Genomic DNA, 27,024 nt, shown 5'->3' with positions numbered 1-27,024 from the left:
GGGGGTCAATATTGCAGGAAGTGTGCATGCCATGTCTTATCGGACCATATGGGACACACCCACCCTGCCCTTAGGATCTAAGGTTCAAGGGAAGGGGGAAGAAGTTTTAGAAAGGAGAGAGCAGCTAAGAAAGAGATGAGCATGAGGCGGTTTTTCCGAACGCACCGGGACGAGGACTACAGTCAGATCCAGTATCTGACGGCCAAGTGCACCCGCATGGCTCATGACAAAGGTAAGTGATAAAGGTCAAGACTTTAACCTCTGAGAATAAAGTTACACATTTACAATTTAGGGAAGAGCAAGTGCTGCAGTGTACTGCTTCAACTGCCACTATTCTTGCTGTCTACACTCAGGTGTGAGTTTATTAGGAACACCTGACTAAAACTGATACAACAGGATGTAGTTTGTGGTGCTGTTGATTTGTGATGTGTATTAACACAATTCATTGGCACCACAAACTGCATCCTCCATAATTATCGTAAAGGTAAATCAACACCTTTAACAAAATGTGAACATGAAGGGAGGATTTACTGCAGAACTGTTGGATTACACTACATTAGTTTTAGACATGTATCCCTCTAATTCACTATTTTATTTATTGCACTTGAGGCACCAATAATTAACATAGTTTAATGTTTAATTAGGAAAATCCCAGACCCAGTTACACTTTCATAAAGATGATTATCAAAAGTGACAGGGTTAGAAAACCCCCAGCTTTTGTAATATGCAGTACAAGTTTAACGTAATCTACTGTGTAATTAAACACATGTAGTACTGTCGTATATAAAAGTATATTTACTAGATTTTTGACTTTGTTAGTTTAATGTTTAAAACTAGTTTTGTGCCCTAAAATGATCCGCTTGGAGAAAATACCATAACTGCCTGAAGAGGTTGAGGCTTTAGGCTTCAGTAGTACCATTAAAGTGTTTGTGCACATGGTCAGGAGTAAACAGTTTACCTGGTTCAAAGGTCATTACTTCAAAGGGAAAATGTGCCTCATAGACAGTAAAACCAAGTAACACAGAATAATCTCATAAAAACTACAGTACACCACGGTGACAATGACCTTAGCAAATGTTGTTGTTTTTATTTTTGTGATGACAGCTGTAACATGATGTCCGGGACAGAAGTACAGTCACAATTATTTCCTTTATTTAATCTTAAGAAATGATCAAGTCTGAGGTTGATTCTTCTTCCCTTAGCATCAGATAAAATATCTATGACAGATGTTCCCCCTGGACACTGATCTGTTTCATAAATATTTCAGCTTTGGCTTTAAAAAAAAGAAGCTTGTATTAGTTTGTCCAAAGTGATCAGTGTTTTTCTCTTTTTCTGGACTTCTAATTGTGTTATATGTACAGTAGTTTGCAGAATATGTCGGCTGAATCAACCCTTTAATTACTTTTTATAATTAATTCTTCCCTGTAAATCCAGTGTGATAGTTCAGTGATATGTACCTCTGAAACATGTTTTAACAAATATAACCTCAAATGTGTTAATATGTTTCACATTGACTTTTAGCCAAACCCTGATTCCATATATCCTCAGGATAAGTGAGCCTTCTGTAATTTATTATTCAAACATAAGTTGTAATGGCTGCAGTGGATTTAATTTGATGATGGCAATTTGTAAGAACCACACAGACTCATCTCATCAGCTGAATGCAACAGTCATGATACAACTGTTATTAGTCATCAGGGCTCTTTGAAGAGCTGCAAATTAAACCTGTATTTATCATGAATGTCTTTTTAATGAACACCTTTGCAGGATAACATTGTATTTAGTGATATAATGAGAGGGTTGGAACAAATTAGAAATCTGTGACCTTTGTCGACCTCTGTTAATGAACAGTGGGAGTTGAAACCATACTGACAGACTCAATCTACTGTATGTGCTTGACGTGGATGATGAATGATACCTGCAGGGAAGAGGTCTAACAGAAATGAGAGGCTAGTTTTCCAGATGGTATATAAACCTATATTTACAGACTCAATGAAATACAAAATGTTTTCTAAGTCCCAATCCTGTTTTCCTGTGTCAGCTGTTAGATTTCTATTATAACAAAATCCCTCTCCCTCTTTACTCTGGCAAGTAACTAGCACTGCCCATCTACTGAACCACACTTTAATTTTAGCTTTTTGGTAGCCTGTAGTAGATAAAGGAATGATACTGTGGTAATAGCTTAGTTTCAGCAGTAAATAAAGGTTACTTTATACCATTGATTGTAAATTTGGAGAGAGGAGAAAGGAAAGGTCTGCACACTTGGTTCCATAAGGTCAAGCTCTGTTTTTTTGACGTTCATATTCAAAAGGATGAAGGTCTAGGAAAAAAAGCTGTAAACAGTAAAAATCTTGCTTTACATTAACATGTCACCCACAGCTGTGGTTTAGCTGCCCGACCTGACTTTGGTGTGATGTCTTGTGTGGCTGCAGCAGTGCTTGATAGGGAGTTCCTGATGTCCAGAGAGAGGGAGAGGAAGCTGCAGAACGACCTGGACGCTGCGAGCACTCGACTCCTCCACCAGGAGCAGGTGAACATGGAGCTGAGGATGAAGCAGGACCAGCTCTTTGGCAGGATCCACCAGCAACAGGTGAGCTGTCCGAAGAGGAGCTGCTCCGTGGGCAGAGAGGGAAAGAAAAGAAAGAATCTCAGTGGTTGAGTTATTGGACAACATAGTATAGTAAGGAAAAAAAACATAATATTATGGTAAGGCATAAAAAGTCATGGTATAGGAAGGCATAAAAACGTAAAAAAAACTTCATAGTATATTATGGCATGAAATCTGAACAGAAATATACCCAAGTCTGAGGGGAAAGTTCCAACCATTGTAGTACCATTTAGTAGTTTGGTTTATAGTACGGTTATCCATAAAAACGTTGGAGTATAGTAGGACCAAAAAAAAAATCAATTTTATATTAAGGTGTAAAAACGTCATGATATGGTAAGGCATAAAACATCATAGTATAATAAGGCATAAAAATGTAAAAAAAAGTCATAGTATAGAATGGTATAAAAATGTGATAAAATACCATAGTATAGTGAGGCATAAAAATGTCAAAAAATGTCATATTATAGTAAGACATTAAAATGTCAAAAATGTCATAGTATAGTATGGTATAAAAATGTCAGAGTATAGTAAGGCATAAAAATGTCAAAAAATATCATAGTATAGTAAGACATAAAACTTTCAAAAAACGTCATAGTATAATAAGGCATGAAAATGTCAAAGAACGTCATAGTACAGTAAGGCATAAAATGTCATATTATAGTAAGGCATAAAATGTCATTAGATTAGATTAGATTAACTTTATTTATCCCACAACTGGGAAATTCATTTACCACAGTAGAAAAATAAACATCTATAGAATAAACATCTATGGAAATATATATCAAAAATACACCAAATATACACTAATAAATACAATATACACAATACACATGATATTTACATGAAAAAGTGCAAGTTTGCACATGGTCAGGAAGAGCAGGAGTTGTGGAGTCTGACACCTGCTGGAATAAAGGACCTGCGGAACCTCTCCTTCTTACAGCGAGGATGTAAAAGTCTGCTGCTGAAGAAGCTACTGAGAGACCCTACAGTGTCATGCAGAGGGTGAGAGTTATTGTTCATGATGGATGTCAGCTTAGCTAACATCCTCCTGTCACCTACTTCCTCAATGGAGTCTAGGGGGCAGCCCAGGACAGAGCTCGCTTTCCAGATCAGTTTGTTGAGCCTCTGCCTATCCCTGTCAGTGCTGCCCCCTCTCCAGCAGACCACAGCGAAGTAGATGGCTGAGGCCACCACAGAGTCATAGAAGGTCCTGAGGAGAGCCCCACACACGCCAAAGGACCTCAGTCTCCTCAGCAGGTTAAGGCGACTCTGACCCTTCTTGTAGAGAGCGTGGGTGTTGGTGGACCAGTCCAGTTTGTTGTTTAGGCGAACCCCCAGGAACTTGTAGTTCTCCACCACCTCGATGTCCAGTCCCTGGATGTTCACTGGTGTGAAGTGGGATGTCTTCCGCCTGGGGTTCACAATCATCTCCTTTGTTTTGCTGGCATTAAGCTGAAGCTGGTTGATCTTGCTCCAGCTGACAAAGTCCCTGATGACTGTCCTGTATTCCAGTTAATTTCCCTCTGAAACACACCCAACAATGGCTGTGTCGTCAGAGAACTTCTGGACGTGGCAGTGTGTGGTGTTGTGTGGGAAGTCTGAGGTGTACAGGGTGAAGAGAAAAGGGGAGAGCACCGTACCCTGGGGGGCACCTGTACTGCAGAGCACAACATCAGACACACTGTGACGAAGCCTCACGTACTGTGGTCTGTTGGTGAGGTAGTCTATCATCCATGCAGCCAGGTAATGGTCCACTCCCACACTTTCCAGCTTCACTCTGAGCAGTGGTGGCAGGATCGTGTTGAAAGCACTCGAAAAGTCAAAAAACATGACCCTCACAGTGCTTCCACTGTCCTGTGATCTATGCAGTAGGTAGATCACTGCATCGTCCACCCCAACACTAGGCCGGTAAGCAAACTGCAGGGGGTCCAGCTGTGTGCTCACCAGTGGTCTCACGTGACTCAGGATGATCCTCTCCAAAGTCTTCATCAGGTGAGAGGTCAAGACAACAGGCCTGAAATGTATAGCAAGGCATAAATTTGTCAAAAAATGTCATAGTATAGTAAGGCATGAAAATGTCAAAAAAAAGTCATAGTAGAGTAAGGCATAAAATGTAATTTTATAGTAACGCATAAAATTGTCAAAAAACGTCATAGTATTGTAAGGCATAAAGTGTCATAGTATAGTAAGGCATAAAATTGTCAAAAAACGTCATAGTATAGTAAGGCATAAAATTGTGAAAAAACATCATAGTATTGTAAGGAATAAAATGTCATAGTATAGTAAGGCAAAAAAATGTCATAGAAAAGCAAGGCATAAATTTGTCAAAAAATGTCATAGTATAGTAAGGCATAAAATGTCATATTATAGTAAGGCATAAATTTGTCAAAAAACGTCATTGTATAGTAAGGCATAAAATGTCATAGAAAAGCAAGGCATAAATTTGTCAAAAGATGTCATAGTATAGTAAGGCATAAAATGTCATATTATAGTAAGGCATAAATTTGTCAAAAAATGTCATAGAAAAGCAAGGCATAAATTTGTCAAAAAATTTCATAGGCATTATAGTAAGGCATAAATTTGTCAAAAAACGTCATAGTATAGTTAGGCATAAATTTGTCAAAAAACGTCATAGTATAGTAAGGCATAAAATTGTGAAAAAACATCATAGTATTGTAAGGAATAAAATGTCATAGTATAGTAAGGCATAAAATTGTGAAAAAACATCATAGTATTGTAAGGCATAAAATGTCATAGAATAGTGAAGTATAAAATCTGAAAAAATGTCATAGTATAGTAAGGCATAAAATGTCATATTATAGTAAGGCATAAAAATGTAAAAAAAATGTCATAGTATAGTTAGGCCTAAATTTGTCAAAAAACGTCATAGTATACTAAGGTATAAAAAGGTCAAAAAATTTCATAATATAGTAAGGCATAAAATGTCATAGTATAGTTAGGCATAAATTTGTCAAAAAACGTCATAGTATACTAAGGCATAAAAATGTCAAAAAATGTAAAAGTATAGTAAGGCATAAATTGTCATAGAATAGTAAAGCATAAAAATTTGAAAAAATGTCACAGTATATTAAGGCATAAAATGTCATAGTATAGTAAGGCATAAAAATGCCAAAAAACATCATAGTATAGTAAGGCATAAAAATGTCAAAAAATGTAATTTTATAGTAATGCATAAAATGTCATATTATAGTAAGGCATAAAATGTCATAGTATAGTAAGGCATAAATTTGTCAAAAAACGTCATAGTATAGTTAGGCATAAATTTGTCAAAAAACGTCATAGTATACTAAAGTATAAAAAGGTCAAAAAACGTCATAGTACAATAAAACATAAATTTGTCAAAAAACGTCATAGTATAGTAAGGCATAAATTTGTCAAAAAACGTCAAAGTATAGTAAGGCATAAAATGTCATAGTATAGTAAGCATAAAATGTGAAAAAATGTCATAGTATAGTAAGGCATAAAATGTCAAAAAACGTCATAGTATAGTAAGGTATAAAAAGGTCAAAAAATTTCATAATATAGTAAGGCATAAAATGTCATATTATAGTAAGGCATAAAAATGTCAAAAAATGTCATAGTATAGTAAGGCATAAAATGTCAATATTATAGTAAGGCATAAAAATGTCAAAAAATGTCATAGTATTGTTAGGCATAAATTTGTCAAAAAACGTCATAGTATACTAAAGTATAAAAAGGTCAAAAAATTTCATAGTATAGTAATCCATAAATTGTCATATTATAGTAAAGGCATAAAAATGTCAAAAAACGTCATAGTATAGTAAGGCATAAAAATGTCAAAAAATGTAAAAGTATAGTAGGGAATAAATTGTCATAGAATAGTAAAGCATAAAAATGTGAAAAAATGTCACAGTATATTAAGGCACAAAATGTCATAGTATAGTAAGGCATAAAAATGTCAAAAAACATCATAGTATAGTAAGGCATAAAAATGTCAAAAAATGTAATTTTATAGTAACGCATTAAATGTCATATTATAGTAAGGCATAAAATGTCATAGAATACTGAAGCATAAATTTGTCAAAAAACGTCATAGCATAGTAAGGCATAAAACGTCATAGTATAGTAAGGCATAAAACGTCATAGTATAGTAAGGCATAAAGTCAAAAAACGTCATAGTATAGTAAGGCATAAAATTGTCAAAAAACGTCAAAGTATAGTAAGGCATAAAATGTAAGAGAATAGTGAAGCATAAAATGTGAAAAAATGTCATAGTATAGTAAGGCATAAAATGTCATATTATAGTAAGGCATAAAAATGTCAAAAAAAGTCATAGTATAGTAAGGCATAAAAATGTCAAAAAATGTCATAGTAGAGTAAGGCATAAAATGTAATTTTATAGTAACGCATAAAAATGTCAAAAAATGTCATAGTATAGTTAGGCATAAATTTGTCAAAAAACGTCATAGTATACTAAGGTATAAAAAGGTCAAAAAATGTCATAGTATAGTAAGGCATAAAATGTCAAATTATAGTAAGACATAAAATTGTCAAAAAACGTCATAGTATACTAAGGCATAAAAATGTCAAAAAACATCAAAGTATAGTAAAGCATAAAATGTCAAAAAAACGTCATAGTATAGTAAGGCACAAAACGTCATAGTATAGTAATCCATAAATTTGTCAAAAAAAAGCCATAGTACAATAAGACATAAAAATGTCAAAAAACGTCATAGTATAGTAAGGCATAATATGTCATATTATAGTAAGGCATAAAATGTCAAAAAACGTCATAGTATACTAAGGCATATAAATGTCAAAAAACGTCAAAGTATAGTAAGGCATAAAATGTCATATTATAGTAAGGCATAAAATGTCATAGAATACTGAAGCATAAATTTGTCAAAAAACGTCATAGTATAGTTAGGCATAAATTTGTCAAAAATGTCATAGTATACTAAGGCATAAAAATGTCAAAAAACATCAAAGTATAGTAAGGCATAAAATGTCATAGAATAGTGAAGCATAAAAACGTGAAAAAATGTCATAGTATATTAAGGCACAAAATGTCATAGTATAGTAAGGCATAAAAATGTCAAAAAACGTCATAGTATAGTAAGACACAAAATTGTCAAAAAAACGTCATAGTATAGTAAGGCACAAAACGTCATAGTATAGTAATCCATAGATTTGTCAAAAAACGCCATAGTACAATAAGACATAAAAATGTCAAAAAAACGTCATAGTATACTAAGGTATAAAAAGGTCAAAAAATGTCATAGTATAGTAATCCATAAATTTGTCAAAAAACGACATAGTACAATAAAACGTAAAAATGTCAAAAAATGTAAAAGTATAGTAAGGCATAAATTGTCATAGAATAGTAAAGCATAAATATGTGAAAAAATGTCACAGTATATTAAGGCATAAAATGTCATAGTATAGTAAGGCATAAAATGTCATATTATAGTAAGGCATAAAAATGTCAAAAAACGTCATAGTATAGTAAGGCATAAATTTGTCAAAAAACGCCATAGTACAATAAGACATAAAAATGTCAAAAAACGTCATAATATAGTAAGGCATAAAATGTCATATTATAGTAAGGCATAAAACGTCAAAAAACGTCATAGTATAGTAAGGCATAAATTTGTCAAAAAACGTCATAGTATACTAAGGCATAAAAATGTCAAAAAACGTCAAAGTATAGTAAGGCATAAAATGTCATAGAATAGTGAAGCAAAAATTTGTAAAAAAAGCCATAGTATATTAAGCCATAAATTTATCAAAAAATGTCATAGTATAATAAGGCATAAAAATGTCAAAAAAAGTCATAGTATAGTAAGGCATAAAATGTCATATTATAGTAAGGCATAAAATGTCATAGAATACTGAAGCATAAATTTGTCAAAAACGTCATAGTATACTAAGGCATAAAAATGTCAAAAAACGTCAAAGTATAGTTAGGCATAAAATGTCATAGAATAGTGAAGCATAAAAACGTGAAAAAATGTCATAGTATATTAAGGCATAAAACGTCATAGAATAGTAAGGCATAAAATTGTGAAAAAACATCATTGTATTGTAAGGCATAAAATGTCATAGTATAGTAAGGCATAAAAATGTCAAAAAATATCATAGTATAGCAAGGCATAAAAATGTCATAGTATAGTAAGGCATAAAATTGTCAAAAAACGTCATAGTATAGTAAGCCATAAATTTGTCAAAAAACGTCATAGTATAGTAAGCCCTAAATGTGTCAAAAAACGTCATAGTATACTGAGGCACAAAATTGTCAAAAAACGTCATAGTATAGTAAGGCATAAAATGTCATATTATAGTAAGGCATAAAAATGTCAAAAAAACGTCATAGTATAGTAAGGCACAAAACGTCATAGTATAGAAATCCATAAATTTGTCAAAAATGTCATTGTACAATAAGACATAAAAATGTCAAAAAACGTCATAGTATAGTAAGGCATAAAATGTGATATTATAATAAGGGATAAAATGTCAAAAAACGTCAAAGTATAGTAAGCCATAAATTTGTCAAAAAACGTCATACTATAGTAAGGCATAAATTTGTCAAAAAACGTATAGTATAATAAAGCATAAAAATGTCAATAAACGTCAAATTATAGTAAGGCATAATATGTCATAGAATAGTGAAGCATAAAATGTGAAAAAAAGTCATAGTATAGTAAACCATAAATTTGTCAAAAAACGTCATAGTATATTAAGACATAAAATGTCATATTATAGTAAGGCATAAAATGTCATAGTATAGCAAGGCATAAAAATGTAAAAAAAACGTTATAGTATAGTAAGTCATAAAAATGTGAAAAAACGTCCTAGTATAGTAAGGCATAAAAGGTCAAAAAACACAGAATTATAGTAATGCATAAAATGCCAAAAAACATCAAAGTATAGTAAGGCAAAAATTGTCATAGTATAGTAAGGCATAAAAATATCAAAAAAACGTCACAATATAGTAAGTCATAAAATGTCATAATATAGTAAGGCATAAAAATGTAAAAAAAAGTCATAGTATAATAAGGCATGAAATGTAAAAAAAAAGTCATAGTATAGTAAGGCATAAAATGTCATAGTATAGCAAGGCATAAAAATGTCAAAAAACATTATAGTATAGTAAGGCCTAAAAATGTTAATAAATGTCATAGTATAGTAAGGCATAACATGTCATAGTATAGCAAGGCATAAAAATATCAAAAAATGTCATAGTATAGTAAGGCATAAATTTGTCAAAACACGTCATAGTATAGTAAGGCATAAAAATATCAAAAAAACGTCATAATATAGTAAGTCATAAAATGTAATAGTATAGTAAGGCATAAAATGTAAAAAAACGTTATAGTATAGTAAGGCATAAAAATCTCAAAAAACATCATAGTATAGTAAGGCATAAAAATATCAAGAAAAGTCATAGTATAGCAAGGCATAAAAATATCAAAAAATGTCATAGTATAGTAAGGCATAAATTTGTCAAAACACGTCATAGTATAGTAAGGCATAGAAATATCAAAAAACGTAATAATATAGTAAGGCATAAAATTGTCAAAAAAGGTCATAGTATCGTAAGGCATAAAAATGTCATAGTATATTAAGGCATAAATTAGTCCAAAAATGTCATAGTATAGTAACGCATAAAAATATTAAAAAACGTCACAGTATAGTAAGGCATAAATTTGTCAAGAAACGTCATAGTATAGTAACGCATGAAAATATCAAAAAACGTCATAGTATAGTAAGCCATACATTTGTCAAAAACGTCATAGTATAGTAAGGCATAAAAATGTCAAAAAAATGTCATAGTATAATAAGGCATAAAATGTCATTGTATAGCAAGGCATAAGAATATCAAAAAACGTCATAGTACAGTAAGGCACAAAACATCATAGTACAGTAAGGCACAAAACATCATAGTATAGTAATGCATAAATTTGTCATAAAAATGTCATAGTATAGTAAGGCATAAATTTGCCAAAAAACGGCATGTTATAGTAATGCATAAAATGTCATAGGCATAAAAATGTCAAAAAACGTCATAGTATACCAAGGCATAAATTTGTCATAAAAATGTCATAGTATAGTAAGGCATATATTTTTCAAAAAATGTCACAGTATAGTAAGGCATAAACATATCAAAAAACGTCATTGTATATAGTAAGGCATAAAAATGTCAAAAAATGTCATAGTATAGTAAGGCATATATTTTTCAAAAAATGTCATAGTATAGTAAACCATAAATTTGTCAAAAATGTCATAGTATACTAAGGCATAAAAATGTCAAAAAACGTCAACCTATAGTAAGGCATAAAAGATCATAGTAAAGTAAATCAAAAAATTGTCAAAAATGTCATAGTATCGTAAGCCATAAAAATCTCATTACAGTAAGGTGTAAATTTGTCAAAAAACGTCATAGTATAATAACGCATAAAAATGTCAAAAAACGTCATAGTATAGTAAGGCATAAAAATGTTAAAAAACGTCATAGTATACTAAGGCACAAAACGTCATAGTATAGTAAACCATAAATTTGTCCAAAACGTCATAGTATAGTAACGCACAAAAATGTCAAATTATAATAAGGCATGAAATTTAGACACAGAAGCAGTCCAGGGTAGGGTTTGAACCCACAGCCTTCCATGTCTGAAGCGACAGGTCAAACCATTGTACTACCGTGCTGCCCTGTTAAGAGTATGGGAATCCATAATAACGTCATGGTATAGCAAGACTAGAAAAAACTCATTTTATATTAAGGCATAAAAACGTGGAAATATTGTTGGGCATAAACCATCATAGTATAGTAACATATCAAATCATCAAAAATTGTCATAGTATAGTAAGACACTAAATTGGACAAAGAAATAACCCAGGGTAGGGTTCAAACCGAGAACCTTCCAAGTCTTAGGCGACAGTTGGAACCACTGTACTACCACGCGTCTCCTTCACATGTTTAGAGTATGGGAACCCATAAAAAAGTCATCGTATAGTAAGACCAGAAAAAAATCATTTTATATTGAGGCTTAAAAAAATCATAATATTTTTAGGTATGAAACACCATAGTATATCAACATATTAAAATGTCAAAAAATGTCATAATATAGTAAAGTATAAAAATGCAATAAAACAGTGGCCTGGAGTGGCGCAGTTGGTTGAGCGGGTGCCCCATACATAGAGACAGTCCTCGCTGCAGTCAACCCTGGTTCGAATCCCGCATCGGACGGCCCTTTACTGCATGTCATTCCCCCTCTCTCTACCTACCCATTTCCTGTCTCTCTCTACTGTGCTATCAATAAAGGCATAAAAAGCCCCAAAAATGATTCTTTAAGAAAAAAATGTGATAAAACATCATAGTATAATAAGGAATAAAAATGTGATAAAACATCATCGTATAAGAAGGAATAAAAATGTCAAAGAATGTCATAGTATAGTAAGTCATTAAAATGTCAAAAAGCGTCATAGTGTAGTAAGGCAAAAAAAATGTGCAAAAACGTCATAGTAGAGTATGGTATAAAAATGTCAGAGTATACTAAGGCATAAAAATGTCAAAAAACATCATAGTATAGCAAGGCATAAAAATGTCAAAAAAACATCATAGTATAGTAATGCATAAAAATGTCAAAAAACGTCATAGTAGAGTATTGCATTAAAATTTCATACTATAGTAAGGCATAAAAATATGATAAAACATCATACTATAGTATGGTATAAAAACGTCAAAAAATGTCATAGTAGAGTATGGTATAAAAATGTCATAGTATATTTAGGCATAAAAATGTCAAAAAACATCATAGTATAGCAAGGCATAAATATATAAAAAAATGTCATAGTACAGTAAGGCCTAAAAATGTCAAAAAATGTCATAGTATAGTTAGGCATAAAAATGTCAAAGAACGTCATAGTATAGTAAGGCATAAAACGTCATAGTATAGCAAGGCATAAAAATGTCAAAAAACATCACAGTATAGCAAGGCATAAAAATGTCAAAAAACATCATAGTATACTAAGGCATAAAAATATCAAAAAATGTCATAGTATAGTAATGCATAAAAATGTCAAAAAACGTCATAGTAGAGTATTGCATTAAAATTTCATACTATAGTAAGGCATAAAAATATGATAAAACATCATACTATAGTATGGTATAAAAACGACAAAAAACGTCATAGTAGAGTATGGTATAAAAATGTCATAGTATAGTTAGGCATAAAAATGTCAAAAAACATCATAGTATAGCAAGCCATAAAAATGTCAAAAAACGTCATAGTATAGCAAGGCATGAAAATGTCAAAAAACATCATAGTTCATCAAGGAATGAAAATGTGATAAAACGTCATAGTATAGTAAGGCATGAAAATGTCAAAAAACGCCACAGTATAGTAAGGCAAAAACATCTCAAAAAACATCATCGTATAGTAAGGCATAAAAATGTCATAGTATACTAAGGCATAAAAATATCAAAAAATGTCATAGTATAGTAATGCATAAAAATGTCAAAAAACGTCATAGTAGAGTATTGCATAAAAATGTCATACTATAGTAAGGCATAAAAATGTGATAAAACATCATACTATAGTAAGGTATAAAAACATCAAAAAATGTCATAGTAGAGTATGGTATAAAAATGTCATAGTATATTTAGGCATAAAAATGTCAAAAAACATCATAGTATAGCAAGGCATAAATATATCAAAAAATGTCATAGTACAGTAGGGCCTAAAAATGTCAAAAAATGTCATAGTATAGTTAGGCATAAAAATGTCAAAGAACGTCATAGTATAGTAAGGCATAAAACGTCATAGTATAGCAAGGCATAAAAATGTCAAAAAACGTCATAGTATAGTAATGCATAAAAATGTCAAAAAACGTCATAGTAGAGTATTGCATAAAAATTTCATACTATAGTAAGGCATAAAAATGTGATAAAACATCATACTATAGTATGGTATAAAAACGACAAAAAACGTCATAGTAGAGTATGGTATAAAAACGTCATAGTATAGCAAGGCATGAAAATGTCAAAAAACATCATAGTTCATCAAGGAATGAAAATGTGATAAAACGTCATAGTATAGTAAGGCATGAAAATGTCAAAAAACGCCACAGTATAGTAAGGCAAAAACATCTCAAAAAACATCATCGTATAGTAAGGCATAAAAATGTCATAGTATACTAAGGCATAAAAATGTCAAAAAACGTCATAGTAGAGTATGGTATAAAAATGTTAAAAAACATCATAGTAGAGTATGGTATAAAAATGTAATAGCATAGTAAGGCATAAAAATGTAAAAAAACGTCATAGTATAGTTAGGCATGAAAATGTCAAAAAACATCATAGTTCATCAAGAAATGAAAATGTGATAAAACGTCATAGTATAGTAAGGCATAAAAATGTAAAAAAGAAACGTGATAGTATAGCAAGGCATAAAATGTCAAAAAATTTCAAATTATACTAAGTCCTAAAATCTGGTCGCAGAAATACCGCAGGGCAGGGTTCAAACCCACAACTTTCCAAGTCTGAGGTGACAGTCCAAACCAATGTACTACCGTATTGCTCCATCACAAGTTTAGAGTATGTGAATCCATAAAAAAGTCATAGTATAGGAAGACCAAAAAAATAAATTTCACGTTAAAGCATAAAAGTGTCATGATATGGTTAGGAATAAAACATCATAGTATATAAGGTATAAAAATGTAAAAAAAATAATATAGTAAGGCATAAAAACGTCAAAAAAACGTCAAAAAAACATCATAGTATAGTAAGGTATAAAAATGTGATAAAACGTCATAGTATAGTAAAGTATAAAAATGTGATAAAACGTCATAGCTTAGTAAGGCTTAAAAGTCAAAAAAACATCGTAGTATTGTAAGGCATAAAAGTGAAAAAAAATCGTCATCATATAGTAAGGCATAAAAGTGTAAAAAAATCATCATCATATAGTAAGGCATAAAACGTCATAGTATAGTAATGCGCCTAAAAAGTTATTGTATAGTAAGGCATAAAAAGTCCATACAAAAACCTACGCCCTTGGATTTTCAGCAGAATGTAACTTTATTTCAATCTCAAACGCTGTTGTAGCAATTACACTTGTTAGGAAACATCAACAGAGTAATTTTTTCTTTTTAAACTTATTGTTTGTTTTTTTATAACAGCAAAACAGACCAAAACAAAACACAGAAAAAACACAGAAAAAAGCGAAACAGACAGGGTCATCATAGGTTAGGCAAAGTGTTTCACATTCATATAAGACAATATATATAGTAATTAAAAATAAAAAAGGTGGAGTGGTGGTATATTACAATGCATTAACAAGATGCATGTACTTTGGAGTCCTTTATTTCTTTTTGTGTCCTTTAAACACATTGTGGGTCCTCATGATCCATGACTTTAGTGGTATAGTAAAGGGGGGTGCATCTCAGCACAAAGGTAAGAAAACAAAGCCCATCTAACTTTGCAAATACACAATATAGACATATAACATTTTCATTTCTTCCAGTATTTTTCACATTTGTCAGTGGCATGTCTCAGGGAAAAAGTCAATCGCTGCATGATATAAATTTCCTGAACTATTCAGAGTGATTTTTTTAAATTTGTGTCATTTAACCTTGTAGTGTTTAACCTCATTACAGCCCCATAATTTGAACGAACAGAGCCATGACCATACCAACAGGCCACCTATGCTGCAATTACAGTAATTACACTTTGAATAGGGCTACCAGTAAGTGCCAGTGTGAACATACGGTAAATGCAGAGAGTTTTGGCAGCAGTTACCAACCTCTTTGGGTTTTTGGCTGCTCGACACAGGCTGCATACAGTAGGTGTGAGCAGTTTAACTAAAGAGCGATTAGTTTTGCTTTCTCACACTCTTTGATTTCGATGCTTTTTAGAGGCCTGGATCCAGTTCCTCATGGGACAGAAGAAATACAAGAGAAAAATGTTGCTGTATTTTGGCTTCTTTCTTTCTGGATTGGGAACATTTTGATTATGGGACTTAAAGAGGATTTTATCAGCTGTTCTAGAAAACTTCAATGGTATTTGTTTGACATTTTGAGTGTGTTACTCACCCACTCTGTTCACATAGATTTGATATAGTTTCAGGTTTGAACTTGCCACAAACTCTTTGACTTGCATGTATACTGCAGGTGTGTTTGGTATCAATTGTGCAGATAATAATGTCTCCAGGGAGATCTGAAAAGGTCTATGGTGTATGCTATAAAATAGATGGTGGAAACAGTGGAGACAGAGTAATAAAAACACAATGATAAAAAAGGAATGTTTATGTGTAAATATGCATGTACATTTGCAGAGATTACCTAAATGTTAACAATTAATGCCGTGCATGTGTGTATAAGAGGAACTGTGTATCAGTAAGTCCATGTGTCTCTCCTGCAGGACCTGGTGGACTCGCTGCAGCAGCGTGTGGTCCTGCTGGTGGAGGAAAGCTCCCGGGACGCCGAGCTGCTGCAGCAGGTTGGCTCAGAGCTGCTGTTTCTGCAGAGTTCCGAGGTGAAGCTGGAGGGCCTGGTGGAGGAGCTGCACGCTGAGGCACAGTACAGAGCTGAGGTAGCAAAGAGCCTCCAGGCGGAGCTGCATGCTGAAACCCAGTGCAGGGCTGAACTGGCAGAGAGACTCCAGGAGGAGCTGCGCAGGTGGGCCCACAGAAGCTGTCATCTCATTCCTAACAAGGCACAGGAAATTTAGCCAGAGACAGTCAAGGATAAAAAACTCAAACTGAATTAATCCATCACTTTTATTTGACACGAAATTCTAAATGAATTAGCCACATGCTGCAGCTCTATACACTATTCTTCTGTTTTGCTGTTAGCAGTCAACAAATCAATGACACTTTGCACTAACAAACAGGAGAACGGGAAAACTACCAAGAGGGAGCAGAATGTTTTTTTTCTAGACATTCATTTTGTGTTCATTGTGTAACTTATATAATCAAACCTAGGTGTACCCTGCAGAGCACGCCCTAATAAACATTAGGACTACAGTATACATGACTGCATGCTACAACAAATCACCCCGCATCTCTAACCCTGAGGAGTTTGACAATAATGCACAAGATCTTTATCACAGGTTCCTGAATATAAAGAAATGAAATAAATGAAAATATGATTTAAACCACATTAAGCGAAAATAAAAGGGAAAAACTGGATGTTTTAACCTCCTTGTGTGGTCACCTCAGATTCACAGTTTAGTGTACATTAATAGTAATAACTGCACCTCAGCAGACAAGAAGCTATGGAGGAAATACCTGAAGAAAACGACTGTGGAAACCTGTCACTCTCCATGTTGTTCTTAGCCGCGTTGAACTGTTTCTGAGTCGATTTAAACACATTCCTCCATGTTTCACCCAGCTGTTAAAACTGAAGCAAATATAAAAACAAAACAGTAACGTTAAAGATAAGGCCGCAGACGTAGAAAAGAAACATTCAAATGAATAAAAGAGTCTGATTACCATCTGCAGCAAACCGGAGCCAAGTGAAGCTCTCACCCTCAGCTCAAACTGTTGTCTCAAGACTGAACAAAAACAGTTTGAACGTGTGATTTTTAAGTTGTCCGATCTGCCGACTTTAAATCCCTGCGGAGAGTCCAGAGAGTTGGCTTAGTGTCAGAATATGTTATCACGTTATAATTCAGGGAAACAGCAGCCGTACAGGAGGAGAAGATGAAAGAAAATTATTATCGAGGCCAACATAAAATACATTAATGCAACTGTGAAAATAAATCTCACTCACTCGTCTGTGAGGGCTGAACACAGAAATCCAGATTCATAGATACATCAGATGAAGAAACACCTGTAAAAACAATAAGAATGAGAAAAAGTACTTTGGTTAAGAGCAATCCAGGCACCAAACAGGCATTTATTACAGACTTATAAGACCTTAAATGAATTTTTCTTCTAATTTATTTTTACCATTGACTGTTTTTTACTTGTGAAAAATGAAATAGTACAGAAGCAGATTTTTTTTGTTTCGTTTTTGTGTTATTGTAAGGTGCTCATGTGGAAAACAGTGTGTGCCAAACAGTAAATCAAAGGTAAATTTTAATTACTTTTTGTGTGTATAGCAGCATGTAAACCTGATGCTGACAACTCCATCTATATGTTAAGCTTATCTTTGTGTATCTGTCCTCAACAGTAAGACAGTGGAGGTGGAGGAGTTTCGAGACCTAAACAAAACTCTGACAGAGGATCTGAAGGATTCAAGCAGAGCTCATCAGAAGGAGGTGAGGGAAATAGACTCAGCTCTGCCTCAGTTTTTTTTATGTGGGTACCAAGACAACCTGAGGCCTCTCTGAAGTATTAAGAAACTCGAGAGGTTCTCTTTGTGTTTCAGCTTTCAGACAGGTAAGTCTCAGGCCTTTAGAGAGGCTGCAGCAGGACCCAACTGTGGGTTAGTTGAAGTCACCCTTGTTGTGATGCGCCAACAACTCTGCTTAGCCAATCACGATGCACAGCACTGGCTGCACTTGTATTTAATATCAATATACATTAGTATAGTGTATCATGTATAGTGTATAGTGTAAAGTGTATCACTGAGTAGTATATTTAAAAATGCAGTAGATAAAAACTTGTAACTATGAACATTTTGATAAGGTTCCCACTAGACAGTAGAAAGAAAGTCTCATAAAAGAGTTTAAAAAAAGATAAAACTTTATTATCCATCAGAACACGACACAAGTGTGTTATCAGTATGACTTGAATGAAAACACATGGTAGATTTCTTTAGACAGAGGATCTATAGATCTTTTTTTTTTCTGTACTTGTGTAATATTGGCTGATGACAGACAAATATACTATAAATCTTAATTCTGTGGCAGAATCTTTCAGTGTTTAATGTGACCTAATAAATAAAAACACACAGTAGATTCCTTTTTACCAAATGATAGAAGACCTACAAAATAAAAGCATGCCAGAGTTGCTGTAAAATTTCAATGTCCATGTTCAGTGTGATGTGAAATGTAAACATTAAGAGATTCTGTAGTCATTGCTTTGACATTGTGAGCTGAGTTTGTGACATGAAGCTTCAAAGCCATCTGTTACTTGTGGCTGCAATCCCACTTTAGTCCAGCAGGTGTCAGGACCGGACACTTTATTCAGCAGCCTTTGCTCATCTCTGAGTGAATGTTAAATAAATAGATAAGTAATGGAGTTTTAATGGTTTTACAATGAATCCCGAGTATTTCTCTTTGTCAAGCTTGCAGCCAAAACTCCTTCAGAAATAATGCAGCGCAGCATCAGCCGGCTGCCAGCTCCTACAATCTGAAGTGATGGATTAATGCCGCTCATGCTGTCTCAGGCTAATTTTGGTCAATGCGGCAGCGTGCCAGTTAAAAACAGTGAATTACAGCCCCACCGCTGGACTTTGAATAATTAATTTTATGAAACATAAAACCTCAAGGTTCAAATTTATGTACCGTGGCCAAATTTTAAAAACTACCACCACCCCAGAGAGAGCACACTAATTCAGATTTTGCTGGCATTAGGTTTGCATTAGTGTGTGTGCGGTCCGGGCATTAGTGAAACATTCTTCCACACTGTCAGGAATTTCTTTTTTATTTACACTTGGCCTCAAAGACTCCCTCCCTCACTGGCCTCTGCTTTAACTAGTCCATCACACGGTAAACAATCCAGGTCTACAATTATCTTTCCTGTGAGATCTGCACAAGTCCAGGAGAACAAAACAACAGACTGCAATGTCAGAGACAAACTTAATGAGAACATTTATTTGTGGTGGATCAAGCCTGTGAATTATTGTGAAAGTCATGGGAGTCAAAGATTAAGTCTGACTCCACTGCGTTTGCTCATCTTTCCAGATGACAGCAGTGAATCGTTTTTCTGATTTATATTTAAGCCCAGACAGACATCCACACCACAAATACCCTCATTATTTCCTGCTTTCTTGTTGTTGTCTCAATCACATCCTGGATTAAGACATAATAAAATTATGTTCTGTTGTTTTTTTGTTTTTTTTTTAAAGGTGAGAGAACTGCAACAGGAGAATGAGGGAAGTCTGAGGAAACTACAGGAGACAGCAGAACAGTTTGAGTGGCTGTGTCAGCAGCAGCGCTACTGGATATGTTGTGTGAAGAGGTGGGTGTTTTCTCCCAGAACAAGGAAGCACATTACCTGATCAAAGGACATTAAACGCCTCTTTCTCAATCAGCCTCTTACTGTAGAAGATGGTATCCTGCATGAACACACTATAAATTTGTCTCTGATCTTTTCTCACTGGCTTGAAATGTGTGGAACGGAGTTGGAAAATGGTGCTGACGGGTATTTCCGTGCACCAATTAAACTTTACAAGTATAAAAAATAACAATCAGAGTCTGATGACAGCCGTTGAGTTGTTTGCTTATGTAGCCGCTGTCAGTCAAAGCTGATTAAACCACAACCACACAGTCCCTGATGACGTAGCCATGCTCAGCTCAGCTAGAGTTAGTTAAACACAAATACTATTTGAAACCAAGCTTTTAAGGGATCTGTAACTACCAAATTAGTTTGTAAGTAGTGTTCAACTTCATCTGAAAGTGTTTATAGCTGTTCCAAATGGCCACATTACAAGACTGCCATTATAGAGAGGTGCGAGATGCAGTGAAGCACACAAACGGGACCTTTGGACAGTCTCTCAAAAAGTTACTTCATTGTTGAATCCAGCCAAAATGAAATGGGGTGACGGGGTTTCAGATGCTGTTTGATGATTATTATAAGCATTTCATTTCAAGCACACGGATGCCTTAAGTCCTAAAACCAAGACGCTAGCTCTAATCAGACTTTCAGCTGAAATGAATTGTGAACTGTTGTTCCATGTTGTTATGGGCCACGAATTGGGTTCACCTCTGTGGATAAATATTAGGTATCCCAGCTGCTAATCATCCATATCTGAGCTCTTTTGTACATGGTGCATTAAGACCATCTGAGTTTAACCTGCTGCATTATCAGAAATTATAGGGATGTAAATCCATGGCGCTGTTAAAACCTATTTCTGTAGATTCAAAGACTGTCTGTTGGAGGAGAGAGAAGCTCTGCTGCAGCAGGTCACCAGGCTGCAAAAGAAAGCTGAGAAACTGAAGACGAGCTCCCATGATGACAATCCCACACAGAGCCTCCTCTGCCCTCTACAGGACACTGAGCACTGTGACAGGTAAGAAATAATGAACAAACAGGAAACAGCTATTGTCTGAATCCTAACAACAGGTGTCACGCCCAGACAATAGCACCAAATCTGTTTACATTATTTTGTAAATTCCGTCTTTTTTTAGACTACAACCCTGCAACATACTGTACCTGTGCAGTACACTTATCACATGAAATAAAGAAGAAAACCTTCTACTACATGTCCCATCACCTTGCTTGTTCCACTTCCTACACTTTCCAGTACAACATGAACCTACACAGCGTTTACATGTTTAACCTGCCTGTCTTTTTCAGCAGTATAACATCGTGGGATGCAGATGCAGTGGCTGACTTGGAGTGTGAGGTGGAGAAGTCAGACACGTTGTATGAGGAGCTCTTTAACCAGGTATTACCTTTACTTCTCAAAATGTCTTTACATTTCAGAGTGCACCAGTTCAGGCTGTTCAAATCTTGGGGTTCGGAAACACATGCAAACCTCAGGGGTGAAATATTAGAGATTCATTAGGAAGGTTTAATATTCATCTTGTTATGTTTACCAATCCCCAGAGGAGTTGTCGTGCTGGCAGGTCTTCCAGAAATTAGAGGTACGTCTTGGGCGTTCTCTGTCTGATGCAGACTATTAAAAGTAAAGAAGATTTGAGGTTGTGATATTTTTCATTTTCCAATAATCTGCCTGTTGTTTTGTTGATTGTTTTATCTATAATATGTCAGGATGTTATACATCCCCACAGCTCAAGAAGATGTTTTCAAACTGATTGTTTTATTGGGAGAACAGTGCATAACCAATATATTCAGTGACAAAGAAAAGCATTAATTCATCTTGTTTGAGGAGTTAGAACCAGAAAATGGTTGTCACTTTTGCTAGGAAAATTACTTAAATTATTAGTTAATCATCAAAATAGTTGTTGATTAATTATCCATCAATCATAATAACTCATAATCAAATATCTATTGCATTTCTAACGTGAAAGTTCAAATGCTCACCAGCTCCCTGAATGAATGAACTTTAACAGGACCATTGCAGAAACCCGTATTTTAAGAGTGACCATGTCTGTATTAAAACATTTCTGGACTAGAGACAAGGACTGATCTCAGGATTGAAATAGAAGACATCCAAAAAACAGAGCTAATATTCATCTGGGCGCGACTGCCAGTCCCTACGGGAGTTGACATACAGCCAGAAACTCTGAAACTTCATGGGCACTGGAGTATCATCATTGTTTTTGTCTTTTAAAGGTTGCTTGAATGCAATGCTTTATGCAATCAATGGGTAACCGCAGAATGTTTTTGTAAAGAACCCCTTAAAAACTTCTTACAATGTGAACATTCACAGTATGTCCAAGACAGGACGCACAGGCCGGTCTTTGTTGGTGAAATTCAGATGCTTTATACACTCGTTCCTCCCACCTGACTTTTTGAAGAAGTATGGGAATGTCACACAAATTGCTACTGATCATGAACTTAGGTTTTTCCCTTGGTTGAATGCTGCTTGTTGAGAAAACTTAAACTTAGGTCAATTTTAGCCATTTGAACAAGAAACCAAAGCAGCTGTTTCTCTGGTACAGGGCTATTTTATCATCTTATCAGAAACAGGTACATATTGACTACAGTTGTCTTCAGTTCTTATTAGATTTTATAAGGAGTAACTTTCTTTACAGTGATTGACTCAGTGTTTTAAAACCTCTGGAGCAGAGACAACTGCAGCTCTCAAGGGTGAAATTTTAGAAATCCAAAACACAGAGCTAATATTCATGTGGGCACAGCTGCCAGCCCACTGTGGGCCTGTTCTGGTGCCAGGGTTGTCAAAACTGATCCTGCATGGGTACTGAAGTCTCATCAGTGTTTTTATTTTGTCTGTCTGCTGTGTATTATCATGAGGACATGCAAATCTATGAAGTATTCAGCCGAGTATGCAGAGAGGAGGAGCATGGACGATCAACTGTGCCACTGGAAGACATTGCAGTACCATCAAACGGCCACAAGAGGGCACAGGGGAAACCCATGGATTGGGGTCATAATTCATGGTTTTTAGTCATAACATTTTGAACAGACATTCATGGTTCACATTGACTTAAGTGATGCCCTGATCGATCAAAATAAGTTAGTTTGTCCGATTGTTTGGTTTATGATCAAATACCAGGAAAACTAATTAAACTCCCATCAGTCTAGGCTGTACTATGTGCTTATTAACAAATGGTTAATACACATGAAACAAAAGCACTGGTGAACATAAATATTATCTTTTAAATATCAGCACTGTCCACCTGTTTTATGTGCATTTTTCAATTTGAAAAAAATTTGAAACGTTGGGAATTTGAAAAAAGAAAAATTGCCTGAGGTGGAAAAATTGTTGTATTGACAAAAACAAAATGCAACACAGTGCAATAGACACAGACTTAGTGAATAAATCATTGCGCATGTGACCTAATTGTAATTGAAGAGACTGAAAATAGCAGCAGAAGAAAACATCTAATCTCCGAGGAGCAATAATGAGACTGTTAAATTCCTTGAATTGATACATGAAACAAAAACAAATGCCATATTTCCATCATGTTTTCTTCATTGTTTTTCACCATCTGGGGTTTGACTGTCGCTCTTTTAATTGCATCCTCTTGTTGCATCCACTTCTTCTGCAGTGGTTTTAATGGCAGCTGATGGTACAATAAGCACCAACAGCTGCTTATCTTGATGAAACCAACCCCTAATATTTGAATAACAGCAGTAGATGGAAATGTACATCAATTTGCATTTTGTTTTGCCAAATTTCTTAAAATTCTGTCATAGTTTGTGCCACATTTGGATGGAAACCTGTAAATATTATTGTGACCGTGTGTGTCACACTGAAAAAAAAAGAAAATCAAGGTATTTATCTGTGGAAATAGTGAAAAGCTAAAAATGTTGAATGAATATGTATGAATATGTGAATTATTTCCTGGCTATAACAAGAGCTTGTATATACTCGTATATTCTCTTTGTCCAGTCAAGTTGAAACATCATCTTTTCCAGCCTTACTTTTTTGGGAGCTATAATCCAGTGTGCAGACTCATACTTTTTTCTACACAAAGAACTTCTCATCTTATATAAACAGGCACTTTAAAGGAATACTCAAAGTCTTTAGGTAAACATAGAGGGACCCCAAAACGTGCCATGTGGAACTTCATACATATATTAATATTCTAAAGCTGAGGTTCATACTTACCAGCCTTTTCTTGTCTTTTAGAAAAGATCCTCTACCTTTTAGAGTAACAGTCTTTCAAATTCTTTGGACCAGAGACAAGTGAAAATCTCAGGGGTGAAATTCAAATTCAAAACACATAGATATTCATCTGAGGATGACTGCCAGCCCCCTGTGGACTTGTAGTGCTGCCAGAACATTCATAAAACTGATACTTCATGGGCACTGGAGCCTCATCAGTGTTTTATTTTTTCTGTCTGTCTGCTTTAAAAAAGTTAAAGGGCTTTGAGGAACTTTTGATTGCAAAGCCATTTTGCAATCAAACAGGAACCCCGCAATGCTCCACAAAAAACTCCTTTAGGAAGTGTTCACAAATCCTGACAGGACCTCAAACGCTTCATCCTCCTGGAGTATTTTTTTTAGTGAAGAACCCAAAAGGTGTTTGCTGGCTGCTGTGGGATTTTTTAAAAGCTCCCACATCGTCAGAGTGACAAGTTCAGTGTTTTTAAAATCTGTGGATAAGAGGAGATCTGACAGACAGAACATAAGGCTAATACTCGTGTGCGGATGACTGCCAGTCCCCAGTGGAGCTGTTGTGCTGCCAGAGCCTTCAGAGATTGCTGATACTTTCTGTGCACTGGAGTCACATCAGGCCTTTTCTCTGTCTGTCGGCTGCACATGGCTTCCTCCCAAACCGTCCAGGTCCTCTTCCAAAGCAGCAGAGCAATGACTAATAATGACTGGAGGGAGGTGATTGCCAATAGCCTCTGTGCTTCATTCCCCTCACCTCTCACGGGCTCTGCAGTGCATTTCTTGGGATAATTATTGTGATTGAGTGCAGATGATGCAGGGAGTTTTTTTTCTTTTTTTTTTTCAGTCGCTGCTGAGCTGAGAGAAGGGAGGAAAGTTAGCTGGAGGAGCAGGGACTGCCGGAGACATAAAGGAAACAGCCATGATAAAACACATTACTAGCTCTGACATGATTTATATAAATGGCAGATTCTCCGTGTGTAGACAGAAGATATGTTCTTAGATGACACGGAGATAGAACGACGTTCAAAACTTTCAAGTTGTATATCAGTGAACTTCAGTTCAAATAACATTTGTGCAACTTCAATCAAAACTGTGCTGAATCTGGTGGGCAAATCTAAATGTTTGTAGGTTACATAAAAGTTTCAGCAGAATTTTCAATGAGTAGTATGGGTTGAAATCAATGACTGTATGGACTGATTTGAAAATTATCCCGGATATGAGCACCGCTATCTGCATAGTAGTGATCAGGTAGTGGAGCCACGGTATCGAGTTCCCGCTCATTAATCCACTCGACCTGATCGCCAGGATTAACAGCTGTCAATCATGATGTTACACTCTGTTTTTTAGCATCAAATATCTAATTAAAACCAAACTCATCAGAAAAATGAACACGAACATACGTCAGACTGATAATAACTAGATAAAATGACAGAAACCGTCTTTGGGAAAAATTTATTTCACATGTTCTTTGATTTGTTGGTTTGGCTCACCACTAATATGGAGAGGGCGGGGTTTATGACCAACACTGCAGCCAGCAGCCACCAGGGGGCGAATGAGATGTTTTGATTTCACGTTTAGGGAGCTGTCACGTCGTCCATCTTCACATACAGTCATTGGTTGAAATATGCAAGTGTGTATACGTATATAAAGTGGCATCAGTCAAGCCAACAATGGCTAATGTAGAAATAGATAATTATGTCCCGCAAAGCCACCATACTATAGCTAGATGTAAGGGACAGCCTCCACTGTGTACGAGGTCTTGATTGGTTAAGCAGCCAATCGCACATGAATCTGTTTTTTGGGCACAGGATTAGGAAGAACTAGTGTTGAATTAGTGTGTATTGCACAGCTGAGACAGCGTCAATTAGGACAGAAAATACAAAATAGACTCATTTTGCAGTTAATTTGATTTTGTTTAACTTCACTTTAATTAGCCCTCTCCTGACCGACCGCCACGGGTTTGCAGGACAGAGAACAACGTGTTTTCTTTGTGTTAGAAACTGTGACGTCAACTGAAGGACCTTAATATGTGACCTCGATGTCCCCAAACACTTCTCCTCCAAATTTAGCTGAATTTTATCCCTGATATCTCAACATGCTCTGACCTTCAGATACTTACTGGGACATTTTTTCCTGAAGGCATTTTCTCACCCTGAGTTCCCCTTCTTGCACACACATTATGTTTATTGTCTTTGGTCATCTTCACTTACAGTTTATTTTTCTGTCCTCAGGCAGGGAGTCCTATCAACGGACACCAAAAACCTCCTTGAGGACAGAAGCCTGGAGCCTGGACTCATCCTTGTTTTCTCTTCCCACCTTCTGCAAACCAGAAGATAATGACTAGATGTTTATGTGTGTTGTTAGCTATGTGGAGTACTTCCCAGTCATTGTGTAAAAAACCTAACAATCCTGGAAAAACATACCTGTTAAACCAAAAATTCACTCTTTGTCTCCCATAATTGTTCACCTGTCTTGAAAAGAATCTGCGTTATGATATATGACTTCACTCACTATCACTGTACTATGTTCTCCTATATCCTCCTTTTACTGTGACACATGCACATCACATGTGCTGGATGTAGTCTGCTCACATTTTGCTGTAATTGTCCATTATTCAGACCTTGTAATAAACACCACTACCAAGAGCAAAAGCACCTGAGAATGTTCTTTTTTTGTTGTTCTGCCAGTGAGTCCTCGCCGGGGAACCAGCAGCTGGTGCACAGAGGAAACAACAAACGTGTTGTTAAGAGCAAAATGAAACTCTACATGTTGCTCCCACAATGAGAGTTTGCTGCATCTTGTCTCTGAAGATCAGAATGTTTCACTAATCACTTGGCTTTTCCTTGTCAGCAAACAATCTGAAAAGTACGTGAGGTAATATTAGCTCACACTAATGATGACGACTCTGAATATGTGAACCATATGATACGGACACGGTGTGAAGGCAAAAACAGGTTACACACAATGCAGATGTTTGATGCGTTTGACACTAAGTATTCAACAGTCAGCAAAAAGCAGCTCCTTTTTTTCAATACGTTATAGGAGCTATTTGTAAG

At 35.1% G+C, this 27,024-nt stretch overlaps 1 protein-coding gene across 4 annotated transcripts; it reads left to right on the top strand.

Annotated features, from left to right (window-relative positions):
• Nucleotides 1-26,619, top strand: LOC111644657 (uncharacterized). Of its 4 annotated transcripts, XM_023393593.2 has the most exons (9): nt 2-232; nt 2,433-2,590; nt 16,008-16,264; nt 17,762-17,849; nt 19,604-19,716; nt 20,615-20,767; nt 21,055-21,145; nt 21,307-21,344; nt 26,200-26,619. In XM_023393593.2, the coding sequence occupies exons 1-8, from the start codon at nt 136-138 to the stop codon at nt 21,340-21,342; spliced, it is 993 nt and encodes a 330-aa protein (XP_023249361.1). In that variant the 5' UTR covers nt 2-135; the 3' UTR covers nt 21,343-21,344; nt 26,200-26,619. The 4 variants fall into 4 exon arrangements, with proteins under 4 accessions (XP_023249363.1, XP_023249361.1, XP_023249362.1 ...); XM_023393595.2 differs by lacking the exon at nt 21,307-21,344 and having other exon boundaries at nt 1-232; nt 2,436-2,590; XM_023393594.2 differs by lacking the exon at nt 21,307-21,344 and having other exon boundaries at nt 3-232; nt 21,058-21,145.
• Nucleotides 26,620-27,024: the final 405 nt, after the last annotated feature.

The sequence above is a fragment of the Seriola lalandi genome, unplaced genomic scaffold (genome assembly GCF_002814215.2).
Source record: "Seriola lalandi dorsalis isolate HSWRI2012SDOR001 ecotype SW California unplaced genomic scaffold, Sedor1 jcf7180002054940, whole genome shotgun sequence".
In the NCBI taxonomy this organism is placed as follows: domain Eukaryota; kingdom Metazoa; phylum Chordata; class Actinopteri; order Carangiformes; family Carangidae; genus Seriola; species Seriola lalandi.
The sequence above is the reverse complement of the archived record's forward strand: the minus strand, read 5'-3'. Positions and strand labels throughout refer to the sequence as shown.